We start from the raw sequence: 25,082 nt of genomic DNA, 5'->3' as shown, positions 1-25,082 counted from the left end.
GCCTCGTCTGATTGGCTCGCCGTGATCCCCGCCCCGCATTCTCATTGGCTCCGCCTCAGTGTTAATCCCGCCCCTGCTTTTTATTGGCCACGCCCCTCTGTGTAGCACCGCCCCTTTTGGCATTGGCCACGCCCCCCGCGGCCGCACTGACCGGGGCGCGGGGTCGGTCCGGGGCCGCTCCGGGGCCGCCGCCGCTGCTTCTGCACCTTCATCATCGCCACCGCCGCCATGGGCTCCGTGCAGCAGCGCCTGGAGCGCTTCCTCTACAGTCCTGGCCCCATCGGTGATCTGCTGGCTCAGCTGGAAGCCCGTACCGGCGTCCAACGGCTCTACCTGGCCTCAGGTGCGACCGGTACCGCGGGGCCTCCCCGGTTCCCCGGGTCTGTCCCCTTCTCCCCCGTACCCTGAGGGGCCCTGGCAGCTGCTCGCCGTGGCTCTGGGCTCAGCACGGGGCACGGGGAGGGCAGGCAGGGCTGCCCTGGTTTGGGGGTGCTGGGAGGGGACTGGGGGTTCCGGGGGTGACGCCGCTGTCACCGCACTGCGCTCGCCTTCTGCAGGCACAGAACCCCGAAATCCCGAAGCTCGCAGGGTCCGAGTGTCAGAGGTGTCAGAGAGACCCTCGGCGCTGCCAGAGCGGGGTCTCCGTTCTGGGTGAGCCCCCAAACCGCGGTGGGTCAGAGGGGGCGCTGGGGATGGGAGCTCATCCCTATGTCCCACTGGTGGGACCGAGGGAATCCGGCCTCTAACCGGATCCCTGTTGTTCATTAATGAGGAACCAGCCGGATTCTCCCCAGGGATCCTCCTCCTGGCACGCCGTGCCCCCTCTCCTCTGACCCTCGGCCCTGTGCCCTCTCTGCCAACTCCAACCGGCCTCGCCCATGTGCTCCAGTTTGAGATTTCATATCAAACCTCCCGGGAGGGGGTGGCAATCGGGGCTTCCCTGACTCCTGTGTCCCTCCAGGCCTTTGGCCCCCAGGTGTGATTTCCCTCACCTGCAGCAGGGCTGGTGTTCCCGCTCTGAGGGGAGCAGTGCCCATGAAGGAGCAGGTGCAGGTTGTGTTTGGATGTGGTGCCACTCAGGCGTCTTCTGAGCAAAACAATCCCGGGGGTTTGATCAGTGATGAACTTTTGGGGTAGAACGAGAGTGGACGCACCAAGAAGTGGTGGTTCTGCATTCTGGATCCCTGTCCTGGAAAGGAGAAGCTGTTGCTGAGCTAAAAATTCCCGATTTCTCCCTCCCCTGGCTCTGGAGCAATCCCGAATTTGAGTTTGAACCCATGGGCTGGTGTTTGGAGCAACCCCTGGGCAGCACCACCTCCAACTGCTCCCTCAGCAAAGCCTTTCCCTGGGTTTTTGCTGTTACATAAATTTCTCTGGGGGTTAAAACCCTGCAAAATCCCTTCTAAGGCTCTTGGGGAATGAAACCCAGCACTGCCTGGACCTGTTGCCCTCCTTGGAGGGAGGTTTGGGATTGCTCCAAAGCCACGTTGCTCCTGCCCGTCTCCCAGGAAAGACCCGGAGCTGTGGGTGCCCCGGATCGGGGCCGGAGCTCAGCCCAGGAATGCTGCAGCGAGCAGAGCTGGGATAATCCTCCCTCCAAGCCCGAACAAGGACTTTAATTCACCAGCGGAGACAGGTTAATTCCCAGCTTCCTTGCTGCTGGTGGAGGAGTTTGTTCCAGTGCTGAGGAGAAGCTGCTGGGCAGGACAAAATGCTTTATCCCGTGTATCTCTGAGGTTTTCCTGCCCTGCTGTGAGCGAGGCTTTGCATCGTGGTTTCCATCCCAAAATCTCCCTGTCCCACCTTCCCCACGCTCCTCTCTCCCAGCCTCCTGCGAGCGTCCGGGCTCTGGGCAGACTCCAGGCCACCAAACCCCGCGGCTCACATTTAATTTAACGATCTAATTGAGTAGCAGGGAAGCGGGATTGGATTGCAGCTCCCAGGGGAGCCAACCCTTGCTTTGCCGGCGGCTGCTCGGCCGCGGGGAGCGCCTGCGGGAGGAGCCGCGATCCCGGGCGCCTGATCCGGGAGCAGAGCTCGTCCTTGAGCGGGAGGTCTGGGAATGCCGAGCGCCTCCGGGGGAGGAGAGCGGAGCCTTGACTTTGGACCATGGGTGTGTTGTCAGCGTCTCTGGCTCCTGCCGCTCTGGCTCCGCTCCAGGAGCGAAAGTGCTGCGAGATTGGGGTGCTAAAGTCCCGTCCGAGCCAGGGGAGGGGACGCACGGTGACAAGAGCAGGTCACGGGTCCCTCGGGAGAGACTGCCACGTGCCTCGTTACATCGCCGTCCTGGAATTAATTGGGGGTGGTCGTTAACCCGCTCTGGGATGAGAATCCCCCACCGGGTCTCCCCCGGTGACAGCAGGCACCGCAGCGTCCCCTGTCCCCCGCAGGTTCCGTGGCTTTCCTGGGGCTCTACCTCATGTTCGGCTACGGCGCTTCCCTGCTCTGCAACATCATCGGCTTCGTCTACCCCGCCTACGTCTCGTAAGTACCTGTCCCGCACCTGGAGAGCGTTCCCCGCCCTTCGCTGAGGGTCTCCCTGCTCAGTGAAGAGGCAATCATGGCTGGGAAGCTCTTGAGACCTTCCTGGAAACGCTGGGATTGTGCCAGCCCAGAGCAGGCAGCGGGCAGGTTCCCTCCAGGGTTTGGAGGGTTTGGAGGGTTTGGGAAGGTGGAGCCCGTCCCAGCACTGCAGCAGCCGTGTCCTTCCTTCCTTCCCCTGTCCTGCTGCAGCATCAAAGCCATCGAGAGCAACAACAAGGAGGATGACACCATGTGGCTCACGTACTGGGTGGTGTACGGCGTCTTCAGCGTCGCCGAGTTCTTCTCCGACCTTTTCCTCTACTGGTTCCCCTTCTACTACGTCGGGAAGGTAAAGGCTGTGCCAGGGCTGAACAGGGAGGAGCTGAGCGTGGTGGGCTCTGACCAGGAGCGGCACCCAGCTCAGACCCTGCCACCTCCAGTGAGCCCCAGCCTTGGGCGCTGCTGCTGGAGCTGGAGCAGCTGAGCCCGTGCTGTCCCCGCAGTGCGTGTTCCTGGTGTGGTGCATGGCCCCAGTGCCCTGGAACGGCTCCCAGGTCATCTACCACAACGTCATCCGGCCCTTCTTCCTCAAGCACCACAGCGCCGTGGACAGCATGATGGGTGACATCGGCGCCAAGGCCCTGGACGCCGCCTCCACTGTCACCCGAGAAGGTGACTCGGCTCCCCCATCCCTCCATCCCGCTCCGTGTCCCGGTTTTCCCAGCGCAGGGGAGCGGGCAGCTCGGTTTAGTTAGCAGTGAGTGATGATTTCTCCGTGCCCCGGGACAGCAGCCCCGGGACAGGCACGGTCCCCTCTCTCTAACCTGTCTCTCCTCTCTGCGCTGCACGGTGCAGTCCTGCGGACTCTGGCCAACAGCAGAGCGCGGCTCTCGGCCGAGGTGGCCCCGCAGCCCAGCCTGCCCGTATGTAACGAGCCGCGGCTCCCGCTGCCCCCCGGCCGTGCCGTGCCGGGCCGTGCCGGGCGCCCGCCGGGTCTGGTGTCCGCCGTGGCACCGCCCGAACCGCTCTGCTCCCGCCGGCACCGGCGCGGCTCCCGCACACCCGGCCCCTTCTCCCGCGGCGTGGGTAGAGCAGGCGCTTCCCTCCCGCTTCTCAGTAGCCAGATCCCATCCGTGTGTCTATCCGTGTGTCCGTCCGTGTGTCCATGCGCTGCTGCCGATTTGGGCTCCCCTCCGGAGCCCCCCGGGGCGGGGAGGGCAGGGCTGGCTGTCATCCCCGTGCTCAGCGGGACAGGGAGGGAACGGGACAGTGGCGCGGGGCCGGGTCACTGCTGCAGGACACCGGCACTGCCCGGGGACGGCCACTAACGCCACCCGTGTCCCCGCAGGCGTCAAACCAGCCATGAACCTGGCGGAGTTCCTGCAGAAGGCGAAGTAAAAGGAGCATCGGGGCCTCTGGTACCGGCAATACAGCCCCGGTACCGGGACAAGTACCGGCACCAGCGGCTCCAGTACAGGCACCACGCTCCCAGTACTGGTACAGGCAACCCCGTTCTGGCACTAGAGACGCCGGTACCGGAACCATGCTCCCGGTACTGGTACCGGCATCCTCCGTTCTGGCACCGAAGTCCTCCATACAGACGCTGGTACCGGCTCCCAGTGCTCCGGCACCACGGCGCTGTTCACGGTATCGGCTCCCAGTGCTCCCGGTACTGACACCATGGCCCTGCTCACGGTACCGGCACCGAGCTCCCGGTACCGACACCATGGCGCTGTTCACGGTCCCGGCTCCCAGTGCTCCGGCACCATGGCGCTGTTCACGGTACCGGCACCGTGCTCCCGGTACCGGCACCATGGCGCTGTTCACGGTACCGGCACCGTGCTCCCGGTACCGACACCATGGCCCTGCTCACGGTACCGGCCAGCCCAGGCCGTACCGACCGGGATCCCCAGTTTCTCCAGTCCAAGTCTGTTGTTCCCCCCTTCCCCAATAAACGCCGGTGCCCCCCAAGCGCCGCCTGTTCCGTGACACCGCGCGGCGCCTTTAAGAGCGTTGGGGGGCGGAGCCTTTGGGGAGGGGGCGGGGTTATCGCGATGACGTGTCCGGGGGCGCGGCGGAAGCGCGGCAGGACGGTGGCCGGGACGGCGGTGTCGGTCTGTCGGTCTGTCGGTCTGTCTGCCGTACCGGGGGGTCGGTCTGTCCGCCGGGGGGGGTCAGGGGCTCTGTCTGTGTGTCCAGGGGGCGGACGGAGCCGGTTTATCTGTGCGGGGGTGGGGCTCTGTCTGTCTGTCCGTCCAGCGGCAGGGGTAGGGGCAAGGAGGAGTCTGTCCGTCTGTCTGTCCGTCCAAAGGGCGGAAGAGGTGGGGAGCCTGTCAGTATGGGGGGAAGGGAGTCAGTGTGGGGGTAGGGGGGCAGCACAGGGGATCTGTGTGTCTAATTGGGGGAGGGGGCAGGTGTCTGTCTGTCTGTCTGTCTGTCCGGGGGGGAAGGTGCGGGGCTGGTTCTGTTTGTCCATCCGGGGGGACAGTGAGGGGGCTCTGCCTGCTGCGGGGGGTCCGTCTGTCTGTCCAAAGGGCAGCACAGGGGGTCTATCCGTCCTGGGGTGGGGAATAGAAAAGAGGGGGTGTTTGTCTGTCTGTCTGTCTGTCCAGCGCACTCACCCTCCCCCCCTCCCCAGCCGCTGCCACATGAGCGTCCCCCGGGATGAGCTCCAAGGCCAAGCGGGTGCTGCCCACCCGCCCTGAGCCCCCCAGCGTGGAGCAGATCCTGGCCGACGTGCAGGGCGCGCTCCCCACCGACCCCGTGTTCGTGCTCCCCGCCGAGCCCCCCCAGGAGCACGGCCCCGCTCCAGGTGAGCCCGCACCGGGGAGAAGAGCTGTCCTGGTGTGAAGGACAGGTGTCTGCCAATAAAGGCAGGAGATTCTCATTGAAATGGAGAATGTAAACCCCCTTCCTCCAAATTATGATTTTGAAATTAAGAGGCTCTCAGGCAAAGATGTGGGAATTAGGAATAACAGTTCTTGACTAGGAAAATTAAAATAGAAATGCAGTGTTACAATCCCAACCCTGCCAGAGTCAGAATCCAAGCTGACACCCGTCAGTCAGTCAGGGTGTTGGCACAGTCCCATTCAATGGTGGCTGCATCCTCCTGCAGGGGCAGATGTGGTTCAGCTGGAGCAGTGCTCCTGGAGAAGGTGCAGTTTCCTCTGAAGCTCCAGGGATGATGTGGAAAGGTCTGGCTTTCCTCTGGAATCCACTTGCTGTCCAAAATCTCAGTTTTTCTCTGGGTAGGAAAGGCTTGGCTCCTCCCCTGGCTGGAGCATCTCCCATGGGATGATGGAATTTTATCAGTCATGCCCTGGGACTCACTGGCCATGAACAGGAGATATCTCCTGGAGGGAGGATGGGCTGTGGGAAGATAAAGATGATTGCCCAGCTGGTTTAAAGATGGCCCATGAGCAGATAATGTGTGCCAGGAGATCAGGGGCACTGCCCCAGCTGGGTTAACAGATGGGACAGAATTCACATTTCTGGCCACATCAACCCGACACAGGGGGGAGCGTGGGGACCCCCCAGCCCCGCTGAGCCCCAGCTGTGCCCGCCAGGCTGCCCCGAGCCCGCGGCCGAGGAGCTGTACCGGCAGATCCGCTCCTACGTGGGGATGAACCAGCGGCTGCAGCAATCCCGGGAGCGGCTGCGGGAGCGGCGCCGGGAGCTGCAGAGGGTCGGGGAGGAGCTGGACCGCGGCATCGCCGAGATGAGGCAGAAAGCGTTCTGAGGAGTCGCGGTGGGCGCCCTCGGGACACCCCACGCCGTGGTTTCGCCTTCCCCAAACCGTTTGCACCGGGAGGATCCGGGTTTGCCAGGACTGTGGCATCCCATCCTTTCCCCAGGGAGCGCTGGGATCTGCCGGGCCGGCGCGGGGGCACCTTCCTGGTGCTGGAACCAAGACTCGCACCCCTCGCTCTGCCCCTGAGCCGGCTGCCATGTCCTCCGTGGGTGACACCTCCTCTGCTCCCTACGACTTTTCCCTCTGGTACTTGCCCGAGGATGACCACGTCGCCTCCCGCATCGCCGAGCGCCTGAGGGAGGAGGGATTTCGGGGTTTCACCGAGCACCAGGACCGAGTGGCCGGGACATCCGTCATCCTGTCGGCCGTGGAGGCCATCGAGGCCAGCCGAGTGGCCATCGTGCTCCTCTCGGCCAAGTCCGTGCGTGACCGGTGGTGCCAGCGCGTGTCCCAGTGGAACCTGTTCCGCAATATCCACCAGCGCGACCCCAAGGTGGTCCCGGTGTGCGTGGGGGTGACCAAAGCCGAGGTGCCCCGGTTCCTGCAGCACCTCGTCGCGCTGGAATATCAGAACGAGTTTTTCTTCCAGCGGCTCCTGGCCAGCCTGAGGTCCCGCCCAGGCCGCGGGGCCAGGCGGGTCCCGCCCAAGGGGCCGCGCTGAGGGACCACCGGGAGGGCTGGGTGGGGGCCAGCACGGCCGCGTGGTGTGAAAAACTAATAAAGGTGGTGGGAATGGGTCACCCGGCGCTGTGGGCTGTCATCAATCTCACACATGCCCGTTTTTGGGAGCTGAAGGTGACACTTTCTGTCTGCAAACCGAGCGCTGGAGGGGCCGTGGGCGTTTCCCACCCTCACAGGTGTCACCTTGTGGGTGCTGCTTCCCCTTCCTGCCCCCCGCGCGGGATCTTTGCCTCGCTGCTGTCCTGCCCCGCTGTCACACGCGACCTGGGGCTCCTCCAGCTCGGCAGCAGCACCGGGAGCAGCCGGGATGGGGGCGAGGGGCTGCCTGGGGTCGCTGCTGCTGCTGCTGCTGCTGCTGCCGCCCCTCCTTTGGGCTGAGCACCGGGGCGAGGGGTCCGGCGTGGCCAGCGCGGGCTCGGAGTCACTGGCCAGGGCGGTGGCGGGTGCTGGTGAGGACGGGACCTTCCTCCAGCCGTCCATCATCGGGGGACACGCGGCCAAACCCCACTCGCGGCCGTACATGGTGCTCCTCCTGCTCCCGAAGGGTCAGGCCTGCGGGGCAGCGCTGGTGCACCGGCGCTGGGCGCTGTCGGCCGCGCACTGCGTGGATGGGAAGTGAGTCCGGTGCTGCCCGGGGAAGGGACGGGGCTCCGGTGAGCGGCACCGGGCTGACCCCGCTCCCGGGCCTGGCCAGGCCGTGGCAGGAAGGGACGCTGCTGGTGGGGCTGCACAACTGGCGGGATCGCGAGCCGGGCGCGCAGAGATTCGGCATCCGGGCTGCCTGTCCCCACCCCGGCTATGACAACGGCACGATGGAGAACGACCTGCTGCTGCTCCAGGTGGGAAGGTGGCCGCGGGGAAGGCTCCGAGGCGGGGCTGGAGCGGCGGCGCTGCGGGAAGGGGCGGGGTGGGTGTTCCGTTCGCACGGTGCCGGGCCGAGCGGCTCGGTGACATTTCCGCTTGTCACCCGCAAGAGATTTCAGACCTCGCTGTCATCTCCCCTCTCCCGTGGGCGCTGCGCCGGCTCGGCGCTGCCCTCGACCCGTGGTGTTGGGGGGCTCGTCCTCAGTCCCTCACCTGCGGTATTGGGGGCTCCCCCCGACCCCCCACCCACAGCATTGGGGTTCTCCCCTTTGACCCCTCACCTGCGGTATTGGGGCTCCTCGCGATCCCCACCTACAGCTTTGGGGTTCTCCCCTTTGACCCCCCACCCACAGCACTGGGGTGCTCCCGTTTGAACCCCTCACCTGCGGCACTCGGGGCTCCCCCGACCCCCCACCCACAGCATTGGGGTTCTCCCCTTTGACCCCTCACCTGCGATATTGGGGTGCTCCCCTTTGACCCCTCACCTGCGGCATTGGGGGCTCCCCCAGACCCCCCACCCACAGCACTGGGGTTCTCCCCTTTAGCCCCTCATCTGCGGTATTGGGGGCTCCCCTTTGACGCCCCCAGCCCCGGTGTTGGGGCGCTCCCTGCCCGTGTGTTGGGGTCTGACGGCGCCCCCCGCCCGCAGCTGGACAGGAAGGTGACACTGAGCAGGACACGGCGGCTGATCTCGCTGCCGAGGAAGGAGCCGGCGGCGGGGGCGCGGTGCAGCCTGGCGGGATGGGGGGTCCAGGTCCCCAAGCGGGGGAAGCTGTCACCCACCCTGCAGGAGATGGAGGTGACGGTGATGGACACGCGGATGTGCAACAACAGCCGCTTCTGGAGCGGTGGAATCCGCCCCGCCATGATCTGCTTCCAGGGGCTGCGCCGCGGCTCGGCGCCCGCCAAGGTGAGCGTTCGGGGGTCCGAGGGCCGCAAAGCTCTGCCCACCCCGAGCGGGGGGCGGGGGCTCGGGGAGGATGCTCCCCCTGAGCAGGTGAGGTGTCCCCCTGGCCATGCTGGGGGTCCCCTGGTCGGGATCCACTCCCCGGTGTCACCCCCCTCCCTCAGGGAGACTCGGGGGGCCCCTTGGTGTGCGGGAAGCGGCCGGCGGTGGCCGGAGTGATGTCCTTCAGTAGCCCGAACCCCACTGACCCTTTCAAGCCGCCCGTGGCCACCTCGACCGTGAAGTACAAGAAATGGATCCAGAAAACGCTGCGGAAGGGCTGCGGCTCCGGCCGGCCCGAACACACGGGACGGACCAAACACCCCTTCCTATATACACAGGTTGGCTTTTAATTGGGAATACTGTCCAGAGTCTGGTAAAAGAACATCCTCAGTACATAGATACAGTGACGGCGAGCGGAGCCCGGCGGGATTGTCGGTGGAAGAGGCGGAGGGCGGTGGCTTGGAGCCCGGGGGCGATGCTGGCCCTCCTGCCACCCCTGCGCTCCCTCACAGCACTCGGGAGTGCTGCTCCTGGGCTTTTCCTCCTTTTTTTTCAGTCCTGGCCACTGATCCCTCCGTGCTGGCCACAGCCAGGGCAGGGGGGCTGCAGTGGGCACCGGGGTGTGCCCGTCCCCACGACCCCAGTGCACATCCCCGGGGACCCCCTGCATATCCCCACAGTCCTGGTGTGTCCCTGGCCCCACTGTGTGTCCCCCGTGCAACAACCCAGAGCCCCTCACTGTGTCCCCACAGCCGCCCAGGTGTGTCCCCTGCACGTGTCCCCATAGCCCTGTGTGTGTCCCTGCAGCCCCCCGTGGCACTGGTGATGGTGCAGGACTGGGAGGTGTCCGAGGGTCTGGGACCCGAATTGGGGGGTCCCTCCGCAGCCCATCCCACTCCCAGGGGCCGAGGCACTTCCCACACACCCCAATTTCGGCCCCTGGGCCCGGCTGGAAGCAGGAGTGGGGGTGTCCCCGGGGTTTTGGGGCTCGTGGGCGTAATCCAGTCCTGGATGGATTCGTGTCCACATCCACAAGGACACACCGGGATCCTGGCTGCCAGCCGAGCCTCTCCTGCCCTGGGGGTGGGAGGCTGGGGGGCTCTGGGTGAAGGTGAGGGACCCCAGACCCTTTCCTGGGGGTTGGGCATCCCGGTGCCAGCCCAGCACCCTGTTCCCTCCCAGAGCAGCCCCCAGCCTGGTGACAGCACCCTGGAATGATCTCATCCTGACCTCGGCCACCCCCACGAGCCCTGCCTGGCTCCTCCTGCACCATTTCCACCTGCCACCACCTCTGACCAGCAATCGGGACCCTCCAGCAGCACAAACGGGGTCCTGGTCCCCATCTCCCCCTGCAAAGCCTCTCCCCTGCGTTCCTTCTGTTAATAAATGAGCTGCCGTCGTTGGCAGAGCCAGAGTTGATGGCAGACAAGCAGCAGCATGTTGGGTTTTCCTGGTACCAGATGTGCTGTGCCAGCTCCTCGGTGTGTGGGATCAGCTCTGCCTCAACCCCTGGGTGAGCAGGATGGGGGCACACGGGGACACGGCCCCACCTCAGCTTGGATGTCCATCAGCGGGAGGAGATGGTCCGTGAGAACCGCCCCAGCTCGGGGTGTCAGACCCAGAACGTTCCCAGTTCTGCCCAGTCCTTGCCGCTGGGAATTGTGATGCTCCAGCACAGCGAGACCCCATCCGGAGCCAGCAGCGGGTTGGGGCGACTCACCGATCCCCAGCTGTCCCACATCCCCATGCGTGTCCCAAAAACTGTCCTGACCAGCTCCCGTGGGGCTGGGGGTGCCACAGGACCCTCACCGGGGTTACATCAAGCTTGGATTTTCTCCACCGCCTTGTCGGCCACCGCCGTCACGGCCATGGGGCTGGGCACGTAGTTGAAGGGGGTGACCCGGGCGGCCTTGCTGGGCGAGCCGTGCCGGCTGCCGGGGAAGCTCCCGGCCGGCGCCTCGTGGCCGAAGGAGATGGGCAGGGCGGCCTTGGCGGGCGCGGGGGCTTCACCATCGCCGGTGACTCGGGGGTGCGGGGGTCCCTCGCGGGTCTCCAGCGTGGGAGAGGTGCTGGAGTTGGTCTTGGACGTGGCGAAGTCCTCGGTCTGCACCACGGCGTCGCTGGTCTTCCTGGGCGTGCCGGGGGTGCTGGGGGTGCCGGGGGTGCCGGGGGGCTCCTCGTCGGCAGAACCCGCCAGCGGCAGCGCGGAGGAGGGCAGCGTGCTCTTGAGGATGTGCGGGATGTCCTCGTCCCGGATCCTCCGCCACGTGCCCTTCATCATCACCGCCGGCGGCTTTCCCGGCGGCGCCCCGGGAGCCGGCTCGTTCTGCCGCCGCCGCGCCGCCGCCTCGGAGCGCACGGAGGACGGGCTGGCCGCTCGCCTCGGCACGCTGATGTTGGGAGAGGACGAGTAGCGCTTGAAAGGCTCGGCCGCGGGCACGCTGGTCTTCACCGGCAGCCGGGACGGGCTCTCGGAGCTGGTCCGGCGAGGCGGTTTGACCCCGGCCGTGGCTTTGCCGCCGGGCTGGGCTCTGGGGATGAGCGGCCGCTGCCCGGGAGTGGCCGGTTTGGCCGCCTTGAGCTCGTCGCAGCGGGAGGAGCAGAGGAACACGGCCGGGAGCGCGGCTCGGCTGCGCTGGGGCGAGCCCCGGCGGGGCAGCGAGGTGGCCGCCGGTGCCGGGGACAGGTCGGAGCGGTGGCGCAGCAGCAGGCTCGAGGATTCCTTGATGAAGGTGAGCTGGCGCAGGAAGCCGGAGCGGTCCGAGTCGCTCCCGCTGGAGCGGGCGGATGACATCCGCACCAGGTTGAGCCGGCTGCCCCCCGGGCCCCCGGGCCGAGCCTTGGAGCCATCGACCTGCTCCTCCAGCACCGGCATGGCCCCCCGGCCCGGCAGCACCTTCCTGCTGGGCTTCTGCATGAAGGGGATGCGCACGGGCGACTTCTGCGTCTTGGACTGCTTGGGAGCCGGGGATTTGGGGGCCGGGACTCTGCCCGGGGGTCCCGGCGGGGAGGAGGAGCCGCTCGCCTTGCCCGCGGCCGGTCCGCCCGGTTTGGTGACCTGCGAGGGCGACGGCAGCTTCTTGGGGGCGTGCTGGGAGGGCGTGGAGGTGCGGGAGGAGCCCGAGGAGGGGGGCCCTTTGCCGATGCGGGCGGGCGGGGTCGTGCTCCTCTTGGGCAGCGCCAGCTCCCCGCTCTCGGGGGCTTTGCCCAGCCGGTGCAGGCTCCGCGAGCGCTGCTGGCTCAGAGAGAGGTTCTTGGCCGGCGGCGCCTCGGGCTTGGCCGCGGGGGTTTTCTTCGGGGTGGCCCGTGGGCTGGGGGCATCTTTGGCCAGGCTGGGCATGTAGATGACGGTCCTGCCGCGGAACACCACGGGCAGGTTGGGCACCGGCTTGGCGGGCGCCGGGCTCCGCTCCGGCCGGGATCCGGCGCGGGCGGCGGGGCGGGCACCGGCCGCGTCCTTGCGCTCGGGGCGGCCCTTGCTGCGCTCCCTCCTCGCCGGCTCCCGGCCAGAAGCGCTGCCGGGCCGCTGCTTCTCCTGCCTGCCCAGCGAGAGCTGCAGCGTGGAGCCCACCGACAGCCCCGACATGAAGGACAGGATGGAGTCGGACTCGGAGGAAGGCTCCCGGGACAGCGAGGCCGCAGCCTGGTGCAGCCAGGTGACGATGGAGTTGGCTCCCTCCTGGATGGCTTGCCACTCCACGCTGTCCAGGTCGGAGCCCCGGTCGGAGCCGGGGTCCTCCTCGGCGTGTTGATGCCTGATCTCGGCTTTCCGCTCCCTCCCGCCGGCGCCCGGCGGCTTCTGCTTTCTCTCCACCATCCTGCGGCGAGCCGCGGGCCGCCGGCGCTTGGGCATGGCCGAGCCGATGCATTTCTGCAGCAGATCATCCTCCGAGTTGAGGCTGGGGGAGCTGGGCGAGCCCCCCTGCGCCTGCCCCGCTGCGGCTGAGCGCGGCCAGGTGGCTTTGCCGCAGGGCTGGCCCCGCTCCTCGCCCTCCGAGAGGTTGGCGTCGCTCAGGGAGCTCATGGAGGAGCTCAGGGAGTAGCACGGCGGCGTCTCGTCGGCGATCAGGTTGTTTTGAGGCTTCGTCTTGGCCTGACGGGGACCGGGCTCGGGGTCTTTGTTGGGGACGGAGCCTCCCCAGCGCTCCCTCCGTGGCGCCCGGCCGGGCTGGGCTCGGCTGCCGGACTCATCCCTGCCCGCCTCGGGCAGCTCGTCCAAATCCGGATCGTAGAAGCAATACACGGCTTCTTCCGTCGGCGTGGTGTGGCACAGCGACTGGAACACCACCCCGTCCTCCGGGCCGTCATCCTTCCTCCCGGGGCCGCCGCTGGCCCTGCCCACGCCCAGCTCCAGGCTGGCCGTGCCCTTGGGGAGGGTCTGGCTCCGTTTCCCATCCCCGCGGCCCGGCCCCGCTTTGCCCTTCCCGGCGGAGCCGAGGCGGGCGGGGGCCGAGCTGCCCGAGGCGGCTCTGCGGGCCGGGATGCTGCCGGGCTGGCGGCGCCGCTCGGGCACGGGCTGCTCGCCCTCCTCGCCCGCCGGGTACCGCAGGGTCTCGTCGCTCAGCGAGGCGGCGCTGGAGAAGTTGACGGGGGTCCCGTCGGCCGAGTCGGTGAAGGAATCGTCGTCCTTGAAGAGGTCGCGGGCGGTGGCTCGCAGGTGCTTGGGGACGCCGGGGTGGGCGTGGGCCGGCACCAGCATGTACACGGGGACGTGCAGCGGCTTCTTGGTCTGCGGGTGCAGCACCTGGCCGGACAGCAGCGAGGTCTTCACCTTGCGGAAGCGGGAGGGCATGGCCGAGCTGATGCACTCCTTGAGGATCTCGATGTCGTCGTCGTCGGGGGGCTCGGGGCGCTCGGCCCTGCGCCGCCCCTCCAGGTACCGCTCCTCCCGCCGCTCCTCCCGCTTCTCGTGAGCCGCGAAGTTCAGGCTGTTCTTCTCCGGGAAGGTGGGAATCAGCTTGAGCTCCACGTCCTTCTGCACGTAGTGCTCGTGCAGGGGCAGGGCGCTCAGGCTGGAGGCGCACGAGAAGTTCTCGTTGGGTTTCTCCACCGTGAAGTAAACCATGGAGTCCAGGTCCTGCGGCAGCTGGAAGCGTTCCTTGAAGTCGGTGATCTCCATGAACTTCTTGACGTTGTTCTCCCACTGGATGTTGAACTGGCTGGTCTCCTTCTCGGGCTGGCAGCCCAGCTCGAAGAGCGGAGTCTTGCTGCGGCTGGGGGGCATGGTCTGCCCGGGGCTGTCGGGCAGCTCGCTGGGGCTGATGGTGCCGCTGATCATTTCGCTGCACGGGTCGCTCTGGATGGAGCTGGCGATGGAGGGGCTCTCGAAGCTGCCCAGGGAGCTGACGGAGCTGCAGCGGCTCATCACCAGCGGCGTCTCCTGGATGTAATTCTCCGAGGAGCTCGAGGGCGTCAGGTCCTCCTGGCGAGAGGGCGACGCCTCCCGCAGGAAAACCTTGTCACGCTTCGGGAAGGGGATGGTGATGGGCTGGGAGATCCCCACGGGCGTGGTGGGACCCGGATCCGCCACCTTGTCCTTCTCCTGCCTCCCATCCTCCCCTTCTGCCTCCCCTTCCTCCATCTCCAGGATCTCCAGGGAGGAGTCGCTATCCAGGTCGTTCTCGCTGTGGCTCTGCCCGTCCAGCACGTTGTCTGCCGAGGAGAGGGAGGACAGGGAGCTGCACCGGGAGAAGCAGATTGGGGTGTCCTCCACCGAGTACTTCTGCACCGACTCCTGCTCTGCTGAGGCCGGTGGCTGGGCCGGCAGCTTCTCCGGGATCTTGCTCAGGGGCTCGGCCGCCTGCAGCAGCGCCGGGGGGAGCCAGGCTTGCTTCCTGCCCAGCAGGGAGGGCTGGTGGCCAGCAGCTGTGCTGCTCTTGGCCAGCGTCTCAAGCATGGGAACGTGCTGGTAGGACGGAGAGAGCTTGATGGTGCGAACGTGGGGGTCGGTGGGGGGCTTGGTGCCCACCTCCTTCTTCCACTCTGTCTCCTTCTCTGGCACCTTGGGGCTGGGGAAAGTCACCATCTTCTTAGCCCGCTCGGGCAGGTCCCGCTGCTCGGGTTTGTCTGGCTCGGCCGGATCCCGCGCAGGGGGCTCGGCCCGCTCCGGTTTGCCCAGGATGCTCTTGAGGTCGAGCCGGCTCGGCCGCTTCTGGTATCGCTGCAGCTCGTCACGATAGTCCAGGAAGGCGGCCCTGGGGCAGGGCTTCATGTGCTCCTTGGTGCAGTAGCCGTCGCTGGTGCTGCCGCTGTTGAGGCTGTCGGTGGACAGGCTGGTGTAGGCTGTCTTCAGCCGCAGCAGGGTGTGCGCCCGGCTCAGGCTCTCCCTCTTGGCGAAGCCGCCGGCGTCCGACAGCCGGCACGGCGAGCAGGACTGGGCGCGGGCCTCGTGCCCGTCCTCGGGGCCGTACTGCCAGTCCAGGCAGTGATCCTCGGAGCTGAGGCTGAAGCTGTCGTCCGACGAGTTGTGCATGGTGGAGATGTCCTCCACCAGCTTGTCAATCTTGGCCACCGTGCTGGAGATCTTGTTGGCCAACTTCTCGGCGGCCAGCGAGACGTCGTCCTCCGGCAGCGGCGGCTTCTTGGGCTCGGCCGCCTTCCCGCTGCCGTCCTTCTCCGGCTCGGGGCAGCGCCGCTGCGCCAGCGCCCGCGGCAGCGCCTGGCCCTGCAGGAAGGAGGAGTTGAGGAACATGGAGAGCACGGAGGCGCTGGCCGTCTCCACGCCCGTGGAGATGTTGGGCACCTCGTCGTCGTCGAAGCAGCCGGAGTCGGAGGCGTAGTCCTTCACCAGGCTCTCCATGTGCCGCATCGGCTTCTTGGCGCTCTGCCCCTTCAGGCTCTGCTTCTCCATGCTGTCGAAGGTCTCCGCCAGGTGTTTGGCGTCCAGCTCGGCCTCCAGCGCCTTCTGCTTGCGCATGTAGAGCGAGGGCATGCAGGAGCCCGGCGACACCACGGCCGCGTCCTTGTACTTGGGCGGCCGGTTGGTGAGGAGGTTGCGCAGCGCGGCCGCGCTGCCCATGGCGATCATCTTGTGCTTGGAGTGGATGAGGTTGCGGAGCATGCTGACCGCCCCCAGGTCCCACAGCAGCTCCTGGTCGCGGGGGCTGCGGGCAGACAGGTTCCAGAGGGTGCCGCAGGCGTTGCTGACGATGGTCAGGCTGTGCGAGCGCAGGTGCTGCAGCAGCGTCTGCAGGCAATTGTGGTCCCGGAGCACCTGCCTGTGGGACAGACGGGACCCCCCCGGCTGTCAGGGTGGTCCTGGAGCCCTTCCCGCCCCATTCCAGGGGTGTGAGGTGACCCCAGCCCTGCCCAGCCATGACATCCCCACAGTGCTGTCCCTGGGGTCTGCAGTGCCCCTCAACCTGCAGCACCCACAGATGTGGCATCCCCCAATGCCATCCATGGTGCCCCATGTCCTCCATCTCCATCTATCTCCACCTCCACCTCCGTCTCCGTCTCCGTCTCCATCTCCTCCATCCTACCCCCAGCCACAGCATTCCCCAACACCATCCCTGGGTTCCACAGTACTCAGGGTCCCCCATTCCCATCCTACCCCCAGCCCTGGCCCCCCCAGTGCCACCCCGGGTCCCTCAGGTGCCCCTCACCTGTAATCCTCCCGCGTGGCGACGAGGCTGGAGACATTCCTGAGGATGCCACCCCCGCTCTCGATGATGGCCAGGGAGTTGCTCTGGCACTTGTAGGTGAGGGTGCTGACCAGGAATCCCAGGGCCCCCTCCACGCTGCAGATGGCCGCCTTGTTCTCCGTGCTGTGCGCCGAGAGGTTCCACAGCGCGCTCAGGACGCTCTTCAGCGTCGACTCCTGCCCCGGGAGGGGACACACAACTCCTGTCAGCCCTGTCCCTGTCACCCTGTGTCCACTGTCACCCTGTGTCCACTGTCACCCACACCATGGGGGACACACAGCCCTGCCAGGTCTGTCAGGCCATTCTGTGCCCACTGTCACCAGCCCTGCCAGGTCTGCCTGGTCATTCTGTGCCCGCTGTCACCCACCTCATAGGGGACACTCAGCCCTGCCAGGTGTGTCCAGTCACCCTGTGGCCACTGTCACCAGCCCTGCCAGGTCTGTCAGGCCATTCTGTGCCCCCTGTCACCACCCCAGGCGGGACACACAGCCCTGACAGTTCTGCCTGGCCATTCTGTGCCCACTGTCACCCACTCCAAGGGGGGCACACAGCCCTGCCAGGTGTGTCCAGTCACCCTGTGCCCACTGTCACCAGCGCTGGGGGACACACAGCCCTGCCAGGTCTGCCGGCCATTCTGTGCCCGCTGTCACCAGCCCTGCCAGGTCTGCCTGGCCATTCTGTGCCCGCTGTCACCAGCCCTGCCAGGTCTGCCCGGCCATTCTGTGCCCGCTGTCACCAGCCCCGGGCTCACCTTGCCGGCGTGCAGGGCACAGCGCGTCAGCCCGGTGACGCTGCCCACCTCCCGCAGCACCTTCTTGCTGTTGATGTCAGCGCGCCAGGAGAGGTTCCTCAGGATGCTGGAGACCACCTGGAGGGGCAGAGCGGGGTGAGTGACCACGGGGACTGTCCCCACTGCCCGTCCCCGCCCCGGGGAGCCCCAGCAGCACCCACCTGGTGCAGCTCCTCGCTGTCGGAGCCCAGCTGAGCCACGATGGCCTCCATGCAGCCCCGGCGGGAGCACAGCGTGGCCTGCGGGGAGGATGAGGGTGGTGAGGGCGACGCCGTGACCCCCAGACCCTGCTGACCCCGCCCAAAACGCCGCCCCCCACCTTGTTGACCACATCCCCGAAGGTGAGGTTGGTGAGCGCCATGCCCGCGTAGCGCCGCAGCGCCAGGTTCAGGGGGTCGTTGGTCATCTTGTGCATCTCGTAGTCCACCTGCAGCAGCTCGGCCACCGCCTGCAGCCCGCCTGTGGGACGAGGGAGGGGTCATTTGGGGCTCCCCCGCCTCCGGCACCCCCCCTGAGAGAAGGAGCCCCCTCGCCGCGCTCACCCAGCTCGTTCATGGCCCGCCGGTACTCCTCGTCGAAGGACAGCTTCATGATGGCGCAGGTGGCCTGGCAGATCTGGGGCTCGATGGGCACTGGCACTGCGGGGCGATGAGGATCCCGTGTGTCACACAGGACGCTCCGAGCCCCTCCGAGTCCCTCCCAGTCCCTCCCAGCCCCTCCCCGTACCGGCGCCCTCGGGCCCCCGTGCCCCATCCCGGCTCTGCATCTGCAGCCAGTCCCAGCAGGTCTCCGAGTAGGAGCGGATCTGCTCCAGCACGTGCAGCACCCGCATCTCCTTCTTGGCCTGGCCCTCGTCGGGCTGGGAGAAGACGATGTTGTGCAGGGCAGCGTTGGCTCTCATCCGAGCGTCCTTGGCACCCGTGGGGCTCTCGGGGGGCCCCGGCTCCCCGTCGGAGTCGTGCAGGATCTGGATGAGCAGCGGCAGGCAGCCCGACTTGCGCATGGCCAGGCAGCTCTCCTGCGAGCTGGACATGGCCAGCAGCGTGCGGGACATGTCCTCCTTGTCGCGCGTGGCCAGCATGGACAGCAGCCAGAACACCACCTCCACCTGCGGGGGCACACGGGTCACTCTCAGCCCTTCCCCGGGCTCAGCCCACCCCAGCCGGGCTCCGGGGCAAATCTCACCTTGGTGTTGCCGCTCTCCTCGGGGTGGGTCGGGGGCTCCAGGCTGCCCGGGTCCCCCTCCACGCCCGGGACTTTCCCGCAGAGCTGCAGAGGAGGGGGAAGGTTGGGGGGCTGCATTGCTGTGCCCTCGCCCCCCATGCCCAGCCCCTCCCCGCTCCCCTGACACCCCCTGCGGTTCCCATCTTGCTGCCGTCAGCGCCAGGGATGTGTTCTGAGCTAAAACCGGGGATGGCTGGGATGGGGGAGCTGCTGCAGCCGCGGGTTCGGGAAGGGAGAGCGTGGGCGGGCAGCGGGGAGGGGGCTGAGCCTGGGGAACGGTGGGGGGTGGAAATGGGGGTGTGGGGATCTGGGGGTGATGGTGGGAGGGGTGATGATGGGGGTGTGTTGGTGGCGGGGCTGTGGGTGACAGCGGGGCTGTGGTGATGGCAGCCTGTGATGGTGACGATGGCAGAGTGGTGGATGACAATGGGACCATGGCAATGGCAGGCTGTGATGGTGACAATGATGGAACTGTGGGTGACAGTGGGGCTGTGGTGATGGCAGCCTGTGACAACGAGGATGGCGAAGTTGCGGGTGACAGTGGAGGAATAGCGATGGCAGCCTGTGGTGGTGACAGTGGCAGAGCTGTGGGTGGCACTGGGACCATGACAATGACAATGGCAGGGCTGTGGGTGACAGTGGGACCATGCAATGGCAGCCTGTGACAATGACAATGGCAGGGCTGTGGATGACAGTGGGACCATGCAATGGCAGCCTGTGACAATGACAATGGCAGGGCTGTGGGTGACAGTGGGACAGTGGCCATGGCAGCCCATGACGATGATGATGGAGCTGCGGCTGACGGCGGGACAATGACAATGGCGGAGCTGTGGGTGACACCGGGGCCATGCCGGCGGCAGCCCGTGCGGATGGCGATGACGATGATGATGGCAGGCTGCCACCCCGGCGGGAGCCCCCGCGCCGCCCGCCCGCCGTGGCCTACTTCTGGTCGCCATGGCAACTGCCCATTTCACGGTGCCCGAGCCGCACAAAGCCCCGGCTGTGCCATGGGGACAGCGCGGGGACAGCGGCGGGGGGGCCGTGCTGGCCCCCTGCTCCCCCCGCCCGCAGGGACAGGGACGCCCCGGCCCCGCTACCTGCGGCTCCGGCTGCTGCGCCTTGTCCTGCGCCTCCATCAGCTCCTTGTCGATCTGCTCCAGCCGGGATGCGCGGATCTGGGGGGCAGAGGGGGGTTGGACAGGGCTGGGACCCCCCAGGAAATGGGAGGGAGGGAGGTGAGTGTGCGAGGGGCTGGTGTGGGGTGCAAAGAGCTGCTGTAGGGTGTGAGGAGCTCTGTAGGGTGTGAGGAGCTGCTGTAGGGTGTGAGGAGCTGCTGTAGGGTGTGAGGAGCTGCTGTAGGGTACAAGGAGCTGCTGTAGGGCGCCCAGAGCTGCTGTAGGGTGTGAGGAGCTCTGTAGGGTGTGAGGAGCTGCTGTAGGGTGTGAGGAGCTGCTGTAGGGTACAAGGAGCTGCTGTAGGGTAAAAGGAGCTGCTGTAGGGTGTGAGGAGCTCTGTAGGGTGTGAGGAGCTGCTGTAGGGTACACGGAGCTGCTGTAGGGCGCCCAGAGCTGCTGTAGGGTACAAGGAGCTGCTGTAGGGTGTGAGGAGCTGCTGTAGGGCGCCCAGAGCTGCTGTAGGATGTGAGGAGCTGCTGTAGGGTGTGAGGAGCTGCTGTAGGATGTGAGGAGCTGCTGTAGGGTACAAGGAGCTCTGTAGGGTACAAGGAGCTGCTGTAGGGTGTGAGGAGCTGCTGTAGGATGTGAGGAGCTGCTGTAGGATGTGAGGAGCTGCTGTAGGGTAAAAGGAGCTGCTGTAGGGTACAAGGAGCTGCTGTAGGGCGCCCAGAGCTGCTGTAGGGTACAAGGAGCTGCTGTAGGGTGTGAGGAGCTGCTGTAGGGCGCCCAGAGCTGCTGTAGGGTACAAGGAGCTGCTGTAGGGTGTGAGGAGCTGCTGTAGGGTACAAGGAGCTGCTGTAGGGTACAAGGAGCTGCTCTAGGGTACAAGGAGTTGCTGTAGGGTAAAAGGAGCTGCTGTAGGGTACAAGGAGCTGCTGTAGGGTGTGAGGAGCTGCTGTAGGGCGCCCAGAGCTGCTCGTGAGTGTGCCCAGAGTGGAGCCCATCAATCTGGGCACCCCCAGAAGCGGAGCAGTTCGGGGTGAAGGGGTTTGGGGGCGGAGGACCCGACCTGTGCCCGCTGCACCATCTCATCGGCCGTGCCGAAGCGCTCCTCCATCAGCGAGCGGATGTGCTGCGCCTCGAACTGCAGCTGCTGCCGGATCAGATCCATCTGCATGGAGAACTGGGGGGGCACGGGGGGTGCCGTGAGCGGGGCGGGGTCCCCGTGGCCTGGAGGGTTCGGGGGACGGGGGGTGTCCCCCACTCACCGTCTCCACGTGGGGCAGCTCGTCCAGGCGCGTGGCCAGGCTCTGCAGCTGCGAGTAGTACCAGACCTTCTCCTTCTCCTCCTTCTCGATCTCCCCCAGCAGGAAACACCTGAGGGCAGAGAGGGCAGAACCCCTCAGCACAACCCCCAGCGCCCCCAGCCCCCTTTTATCCCCCAGCCCATCACCTCTCGCGGTCCAGCTCCTCCAGCATGCGGAACGTGGCCCTGCCCAGCTCCCCGGGGCCGTCCCGGTGCGCGGCGGGGGCCGCCGGGCTCTCCTCGGCACCGCGCCCCGTGCTCGGCACCTCCGGGGCGAACTTGAGGTTGTAGAGGCTGGTGATGTCCATCTGCAGGGCTGGGGATGGGGACAGCGGGGTCAGGGTGGGCTTGGCGGGGTCACCCCCTCCCCACCCTGCCCGGGCACGCACCTTTGAGCTGGTCCAGCACCTCCGTCTGCCCCGAGGACACCATGACTCGGGCCTCCTGCTCCAGCTTGCCCTGGAGGTGCTTCAGGACCTCCTAAAACAGGGGTGGAGCCGTTGAGGAGGGGGAGATGGGATGGAAACCCCCCAGTTTGGGGCCTGTCCCCACCTTCATGTCCGAGGTCTCATTTTCCAGCTTGGAGAGGTGGTTGGAGTTGTCCTCCAGCTCCCGCCGGAGGTGGCTGTTCTCCTTCTTCAGCGCCTCCACCTGCCGCACCAGCTGGTCGTACGAGGCGATGGAGCCTGACATCTTCACCTCCTCCAGCGCCTGCGGGGGGTTCGGGGGTGGGCAGCACCCGGGGGGGCTCCGCAGCGCCCTCACAGCCCCCCAGCACCCACCACCCACCTCACAGCGCTGGGCACGCCACCACCCGCACCCCCCGAGCCCTGGAAGGGCTGGTGCCCCCCCAAACCCCCCCAGAGGGGCGTCCCAGGCTCAGGGTGGGGGTCCAGCCCCAGGCAGGGCCCCCCCAGCCCCGCCAGCCCCCGCCGGGCTCCCACCCTCGGCAGAGCTCCGCTCTCCGCTCCCTTTGTCTCGCTTTTGTCTTCTCCCGCTCCCAACCTTCTCCCGCTCCGCTCCCTCCGGCACCGGGGGCAGCTCCGGCCCCTCCGCGGCCCCCCCCCGCCCCGCTCTGCCCCCCCCAAAACCCTCTCAGCCCCGCTGTGCCCCCCCAGCCGTTCCCCAGCCCCCCAAACCTCCTCTTGCCGCAGCGCCGCCGCCCCTCGCACCTGCCCGGGGGGGGGGGACACACACGACACTGTCACACGCGGGGAGGGGGGGCCGGGGCTGGGGACCCCTCCTCACCCCCCCCCAGAGGGTCGGGCCGGCAGCGGGAGCTCGATGGAGCCTCCGTGTGAGCGGGAGGAGCCGGCAAAGGGGACGATGGGGGGCTGGGGCTCCCCACTGCTGCCCCCCCCCCCCACATCCCCCCCCAGCAGCAGGGCAGGGCAGGCAGAGATCGACCCCCCCCCATCCTGACACCCCCAAATCTGCCCCACAGCGGCTCCCTGGGGCCCTTCTGCTCCTGCCGGTCCTTTTGGGTGTCCCAGCACAGAGGCCCCACCTGGCAGCGATGGGACCCGGCAACCCCCCAAGGCCCCATCGATGTCCTTGACACCCCCAGGAACCATCCCGGCCCCCCCAGTCTGCTCGCTCACCCCTCCACCCCACAGTGTGTGGACCCCCAAATCCTCTGTGGGTCCTGCTGTGGGGTCCCCCCTTCCCAGCGCCCGGATCAGCTCGAGATTCCCAAAGGACACAAAGCCAATCCCCCCCCTCAGCTGCCGAAAATTCCCCCCGGAGGAGGGCGGGGAGCGGGGGAAGGGTGGAGGCGTGGGGTGAGGGATGCGGGACTGGGGATGCGGGATGGACAACGGGGGATTCGGGAGGGAAGGGTGCGGGAGGGATGCGGGAACACGGAACGCGGGGTCAGGGGAGCGGGATGACGGAGCAGGGCGAGGTGTGGGATGATCGCTGCAGGATTCGGAATACGGACTGCAGGGTGAGGGATGATCGCTGGTTTATTAAACCCACAGAATATGGGATGCAGGGTGAGGGATGATCGCTGCAGGATTCGGAATACGGACTGCAGGGTGAGGGATGATCGCTGGTTTATTTAACCCACGGAATATGGGATGCAGGGTGAGGGATGATCGCTGGTTTATTTATCCCACGGAATAGGGGATGCAGGGTGAGGGATGATCGCTGGTTTATTAAACCCACGGAATAGGGGATGCAGGGTGAGGGATGATCGCTGGTTTATTAAACCCACGGAATAGGGGATGCAGGGTGAGGGATGATCGCTGGTTTATTAAACCCACGGAATATGGGATGCAGGGTGAGGGATGATCGCTGGTTTATTTATCCCACGGAATAGGGGATGCAGGGTGAGGGATGATCGCTGGTTTATTTATCCCACGGAATATGGGATGCAGGGTGAGGGATGCAGGACGCGGGGTGAGGGATGGGGGATGTGGAACGCAGGATGTCACACGAGGGAGGTGCGGTGATGGATGCGGGATGCGGGATGCGGGATGCGGGATGAGCTCGGCCTGCTGTTGCTATGGCGACAGGGATGGGGGAGCACAGGCGGTTCCCGGCCCTTCCCGAGGACTCAGACGGGGAGGATGGGGATGCTCAGCCCTGTAGGGGATATTCGCAGCCAGGGGAAGGGGGTGCTCCCCCTCCCCAGCACCCCAAACTTGTGGGTCTCACCCAACTCTCAGTCAGAGCCCCCCTCCCCCGGGGGACCCCAACCCTGTAAGAACCGGGGGTGCTCCGGCTGCCCTCCCGGGGGGTCAGGGCTGGGATATTCGGGGTTTGATTGATGGGGTGGGGGCTGAGCTCTGCCCCCCCAGTTCCTGGCAGGGCCGGCCGAGCGCAGCGGCCGCAGCGGCGCCGGGATCTGCAGCGGGGAGGGGCTGGGGCCGCACCTGCATCCGCGGAGCGGCGAGACAACGGGAGAGGAACGGGGGAAACGGGGAAAAGGCTGCGGGAAAGGGGGACAGAGCTGCGGGAAAGGGGGAAAAGGCTGCGGGAAAGGGGGACAGAGCTGCGGGAAAGGGGGACAGAGCTGCGGGAAAGGGGGACAGAGCTGCGGGAATGGGGGGTCCAGGCTGCAGCTGCATTCCAGCACCATGGTCACGGTCACACAGGATCCAGTGTCCTCCCACGGGCTGGATCCCAGGTGGGGCCATGGGCTGACCCCGGGGGGGATCTCATGGCTCGGGGTCCTGGGTGTGTCTCCTCCCACCCCCAAATCTGCCTCTCTCTGCTGAGGGCACCCCAGGCCTCTCCCTGCTGAGGGCACTGGTAGGGCCTGGATCCATCCAGCAATTTCCTGGCAGGGCAGATGCTGCAGCAGATGAAGCAGCAGCTGCACTGCCCAGCACACCCTGCTGTCCTCTGCGCTGCCCAGGGTGCCCACGGTGCCCACTGCCCACAGTGCTCACTGCCCACAATGCCCACTGCCCACGGTGCCCACTGCCCACCTCACTGCCCACGGTGCCCACTGCCCACGGTGCCCACTGCCCACAGTGCTCACTGCCCACGGTGCCCACTGCCCACGGTGCCCACTGCCCACTTCACTGCCCACAGTGCCCACTGCCCACACTGCCCACTGCCCACAGTGCCCACTGCCCACGGTGCCCACTGCCCACAGTGCCCACTGCCCACACTGCCCACTGCCCACAGTGCTCACTGCCCACTTCACTGCCCACAGTGCCCACTGCCCACGGTGCCCACTGCCCGCCTCACTGCCCACGGTGCCCACTGCCCACACTGCCCACTGCCCACGGTGCCCACTGCCCACCACCCCAGCGTCCTCTGCACTGCTCAGCACCGCAGAGTCTTTCTTGCCCACCTGACCACTGCTCACCACATGTGATGCCACCTCGGCCTGGGCAGGGCAGGGCCTGGGGAGCCCTGGGGATACCCCAAGCTCCCTGCACCCCTCCAGGCTCTCTCCAGCCTGGCAGCAGCTCTGGGGACAGGGACTGCAGCCATCAGCCCAGTGCAGCCACAAAGCCAAAGCCACAGCTGAGCCCCCGAGCCCCAGGGGACATTAAACAAACAGCGTGTTGTCACCAACCCGGGCTGATCGAGCCGGCCCCGGGGACCCCCGACCACAGCAAACCCCCCCCGGGGAGCGCAGCCCCCCCATCCTGACCCTGCACACATGTGGGGGCACACACAGGGACGCGGGGATTTGGGATCCATCAGCCTCTCCTGACAGAGCATCGGCCCCGCAGCCCCCGCACAGCACCTGCACTCACACAGACAGACACACACAGA

At 66.8% G+C, this 25,082-nt stretch overlaps 4 protein-coding genes across 8 annotated transcripts; 3 read left to right on the top strand and 1 right to left on the bottom strand.

Annotated features, from left to right (window-relative positions):
• The first annotated feature begins 64 nt into the window (after positions 1 to 64).
• REEP6 (receptor accessory protein 6) lies at positions 65 to 4,494 on the top strand. The gene is made up of 5 exons (XM_056512987.1): positions 65 to 343; positions 2,391 to 2,484; positions 2,734 to 2,872; positions 3,027 to 3,195; positions 3,872 to 4,494. Exons 1-5 carry the CDS (start codon positions 229 to 231, stop codon positions 3,919 to 3,921), a joined length of 567 nt encoding a protein of 188 aa, XP_056368962.1. The 5' UTR covers positions 65 to 228; the 3' UTR covers positions 3,922 to 4,494.
• Positions 4,495 to 4,548: 54 nt separating this feature from the next.
• C28H19orf25 (chromosome 28 C19orf25 homolog) lies at positions 4,549 to 7,025 on the top strand. Of its 5 annotated transcripts, none has more exons than XM_056512989.1 (3): positions 4,549 to 4,653; positions 5,162 to 5,335; positions 6,090 to 7,025. In XM_056512989.1, the coding sequence occupies exons 2-3, from the start codon at positions 5,188 to 5,190 to the stop codon at positions 6,260 to 6,262; spliced, it is 321 nt and encodes a 106-aa protein (XP_056368964.1). In that variant the 5' UTR covers positions 4,549 to 4,653; positions 5,162 to 5,187; the 3' UTR covers positions 6,263 to 7,025. The 5 variants fall into 5 exon arrangements, with proteins under 5 accessions (XP_056368964.1, XP_056368967.1, XP_056368965.1 ...); XM_056512992.1 differs by having other exon boundaries at positions 4,560 to 4,637; XM_056512990.1 differs by having other exon boundaries at positions 4,562 to 4,645.
• Positions 7,026 to 7,178: 153 nt separating this feature from the next.
• Positions 7,179 to 10,200, top strand: LOC130264638 (granzyme M-like). Its single transcript, XM_056512986.1, has 5 exons — positions 7,179 to 7,570; positions 7,650 to 7,794; positions 8,469 to 8,729; positions 8,891 to 9,106; positions 9,951 to 10,200. The coding sequence occupies exons 1-5, from the start codon at positions 7,263 to 7,265 to the stop codon at positions 9,984 to 9,986; spliced, it is 966 nt and encodes a 321-aa protein (XP_056368961.1). The 5' UTR covers positions 7,179 to 7,262; the 3' UTR covers positions 9,987 to 10,200.
• APC2 (APC regulator of WNT signaling pathway 2) lies at positions 10,154 to 22,392 on the bottom strand. Its single transcript, XM_056512985.1, is given in 18 exon segments — positions 10,154 to 15,985; positions 16,373 to 16,587; positions 17,163 to 17,279; positions 17,363 to 17,440; positions 17,521 to 17,660; positions 17,744 to 17,839; positions 17,928 to 18,309; positions 18,387 to 18,470; positions 19,523 to 19,600; positions 20,610 to 20,723; positions 20,809 to 20,917; positions 20,994 to 21,162; positions 21,236 to 21,326; positions 21,399 to 21,557; positions 22,019 to 22,087; positions 22,090 to 22,139; positions 22,142 to 22,338; positions 22,340 to 22,392. Coding segments are annotated over 18 exon segments (7,599 nt in total). The 3' UTR covers positions 10,154 to 10,587.
• Between the last annotated feature and the right edge of the window lie 2,690 nt (positions 22,393 to 25,082).

The sequence above is a fragment of the Oenanthe melanoleuca genome, chromosome 28 (assembly GCF_029582105.1).
Source record: "Oenanthe melanoleuca isolate GR-GAL-2019-014 chromosome 28, OMel1.0, whole genome shotgun sequence".
In the NCBI taxonomy this organism is placed as follows: domain Eukaryota; kingdom Metazoa; phylum Chordata; class Aves; order Passeriformes; family Muscicapidae; genus Oenanthe; species Oenanthe melanoleuca.
This window is presented reverse-complemented; position numbering and strand designations above follow the sequence as displayed.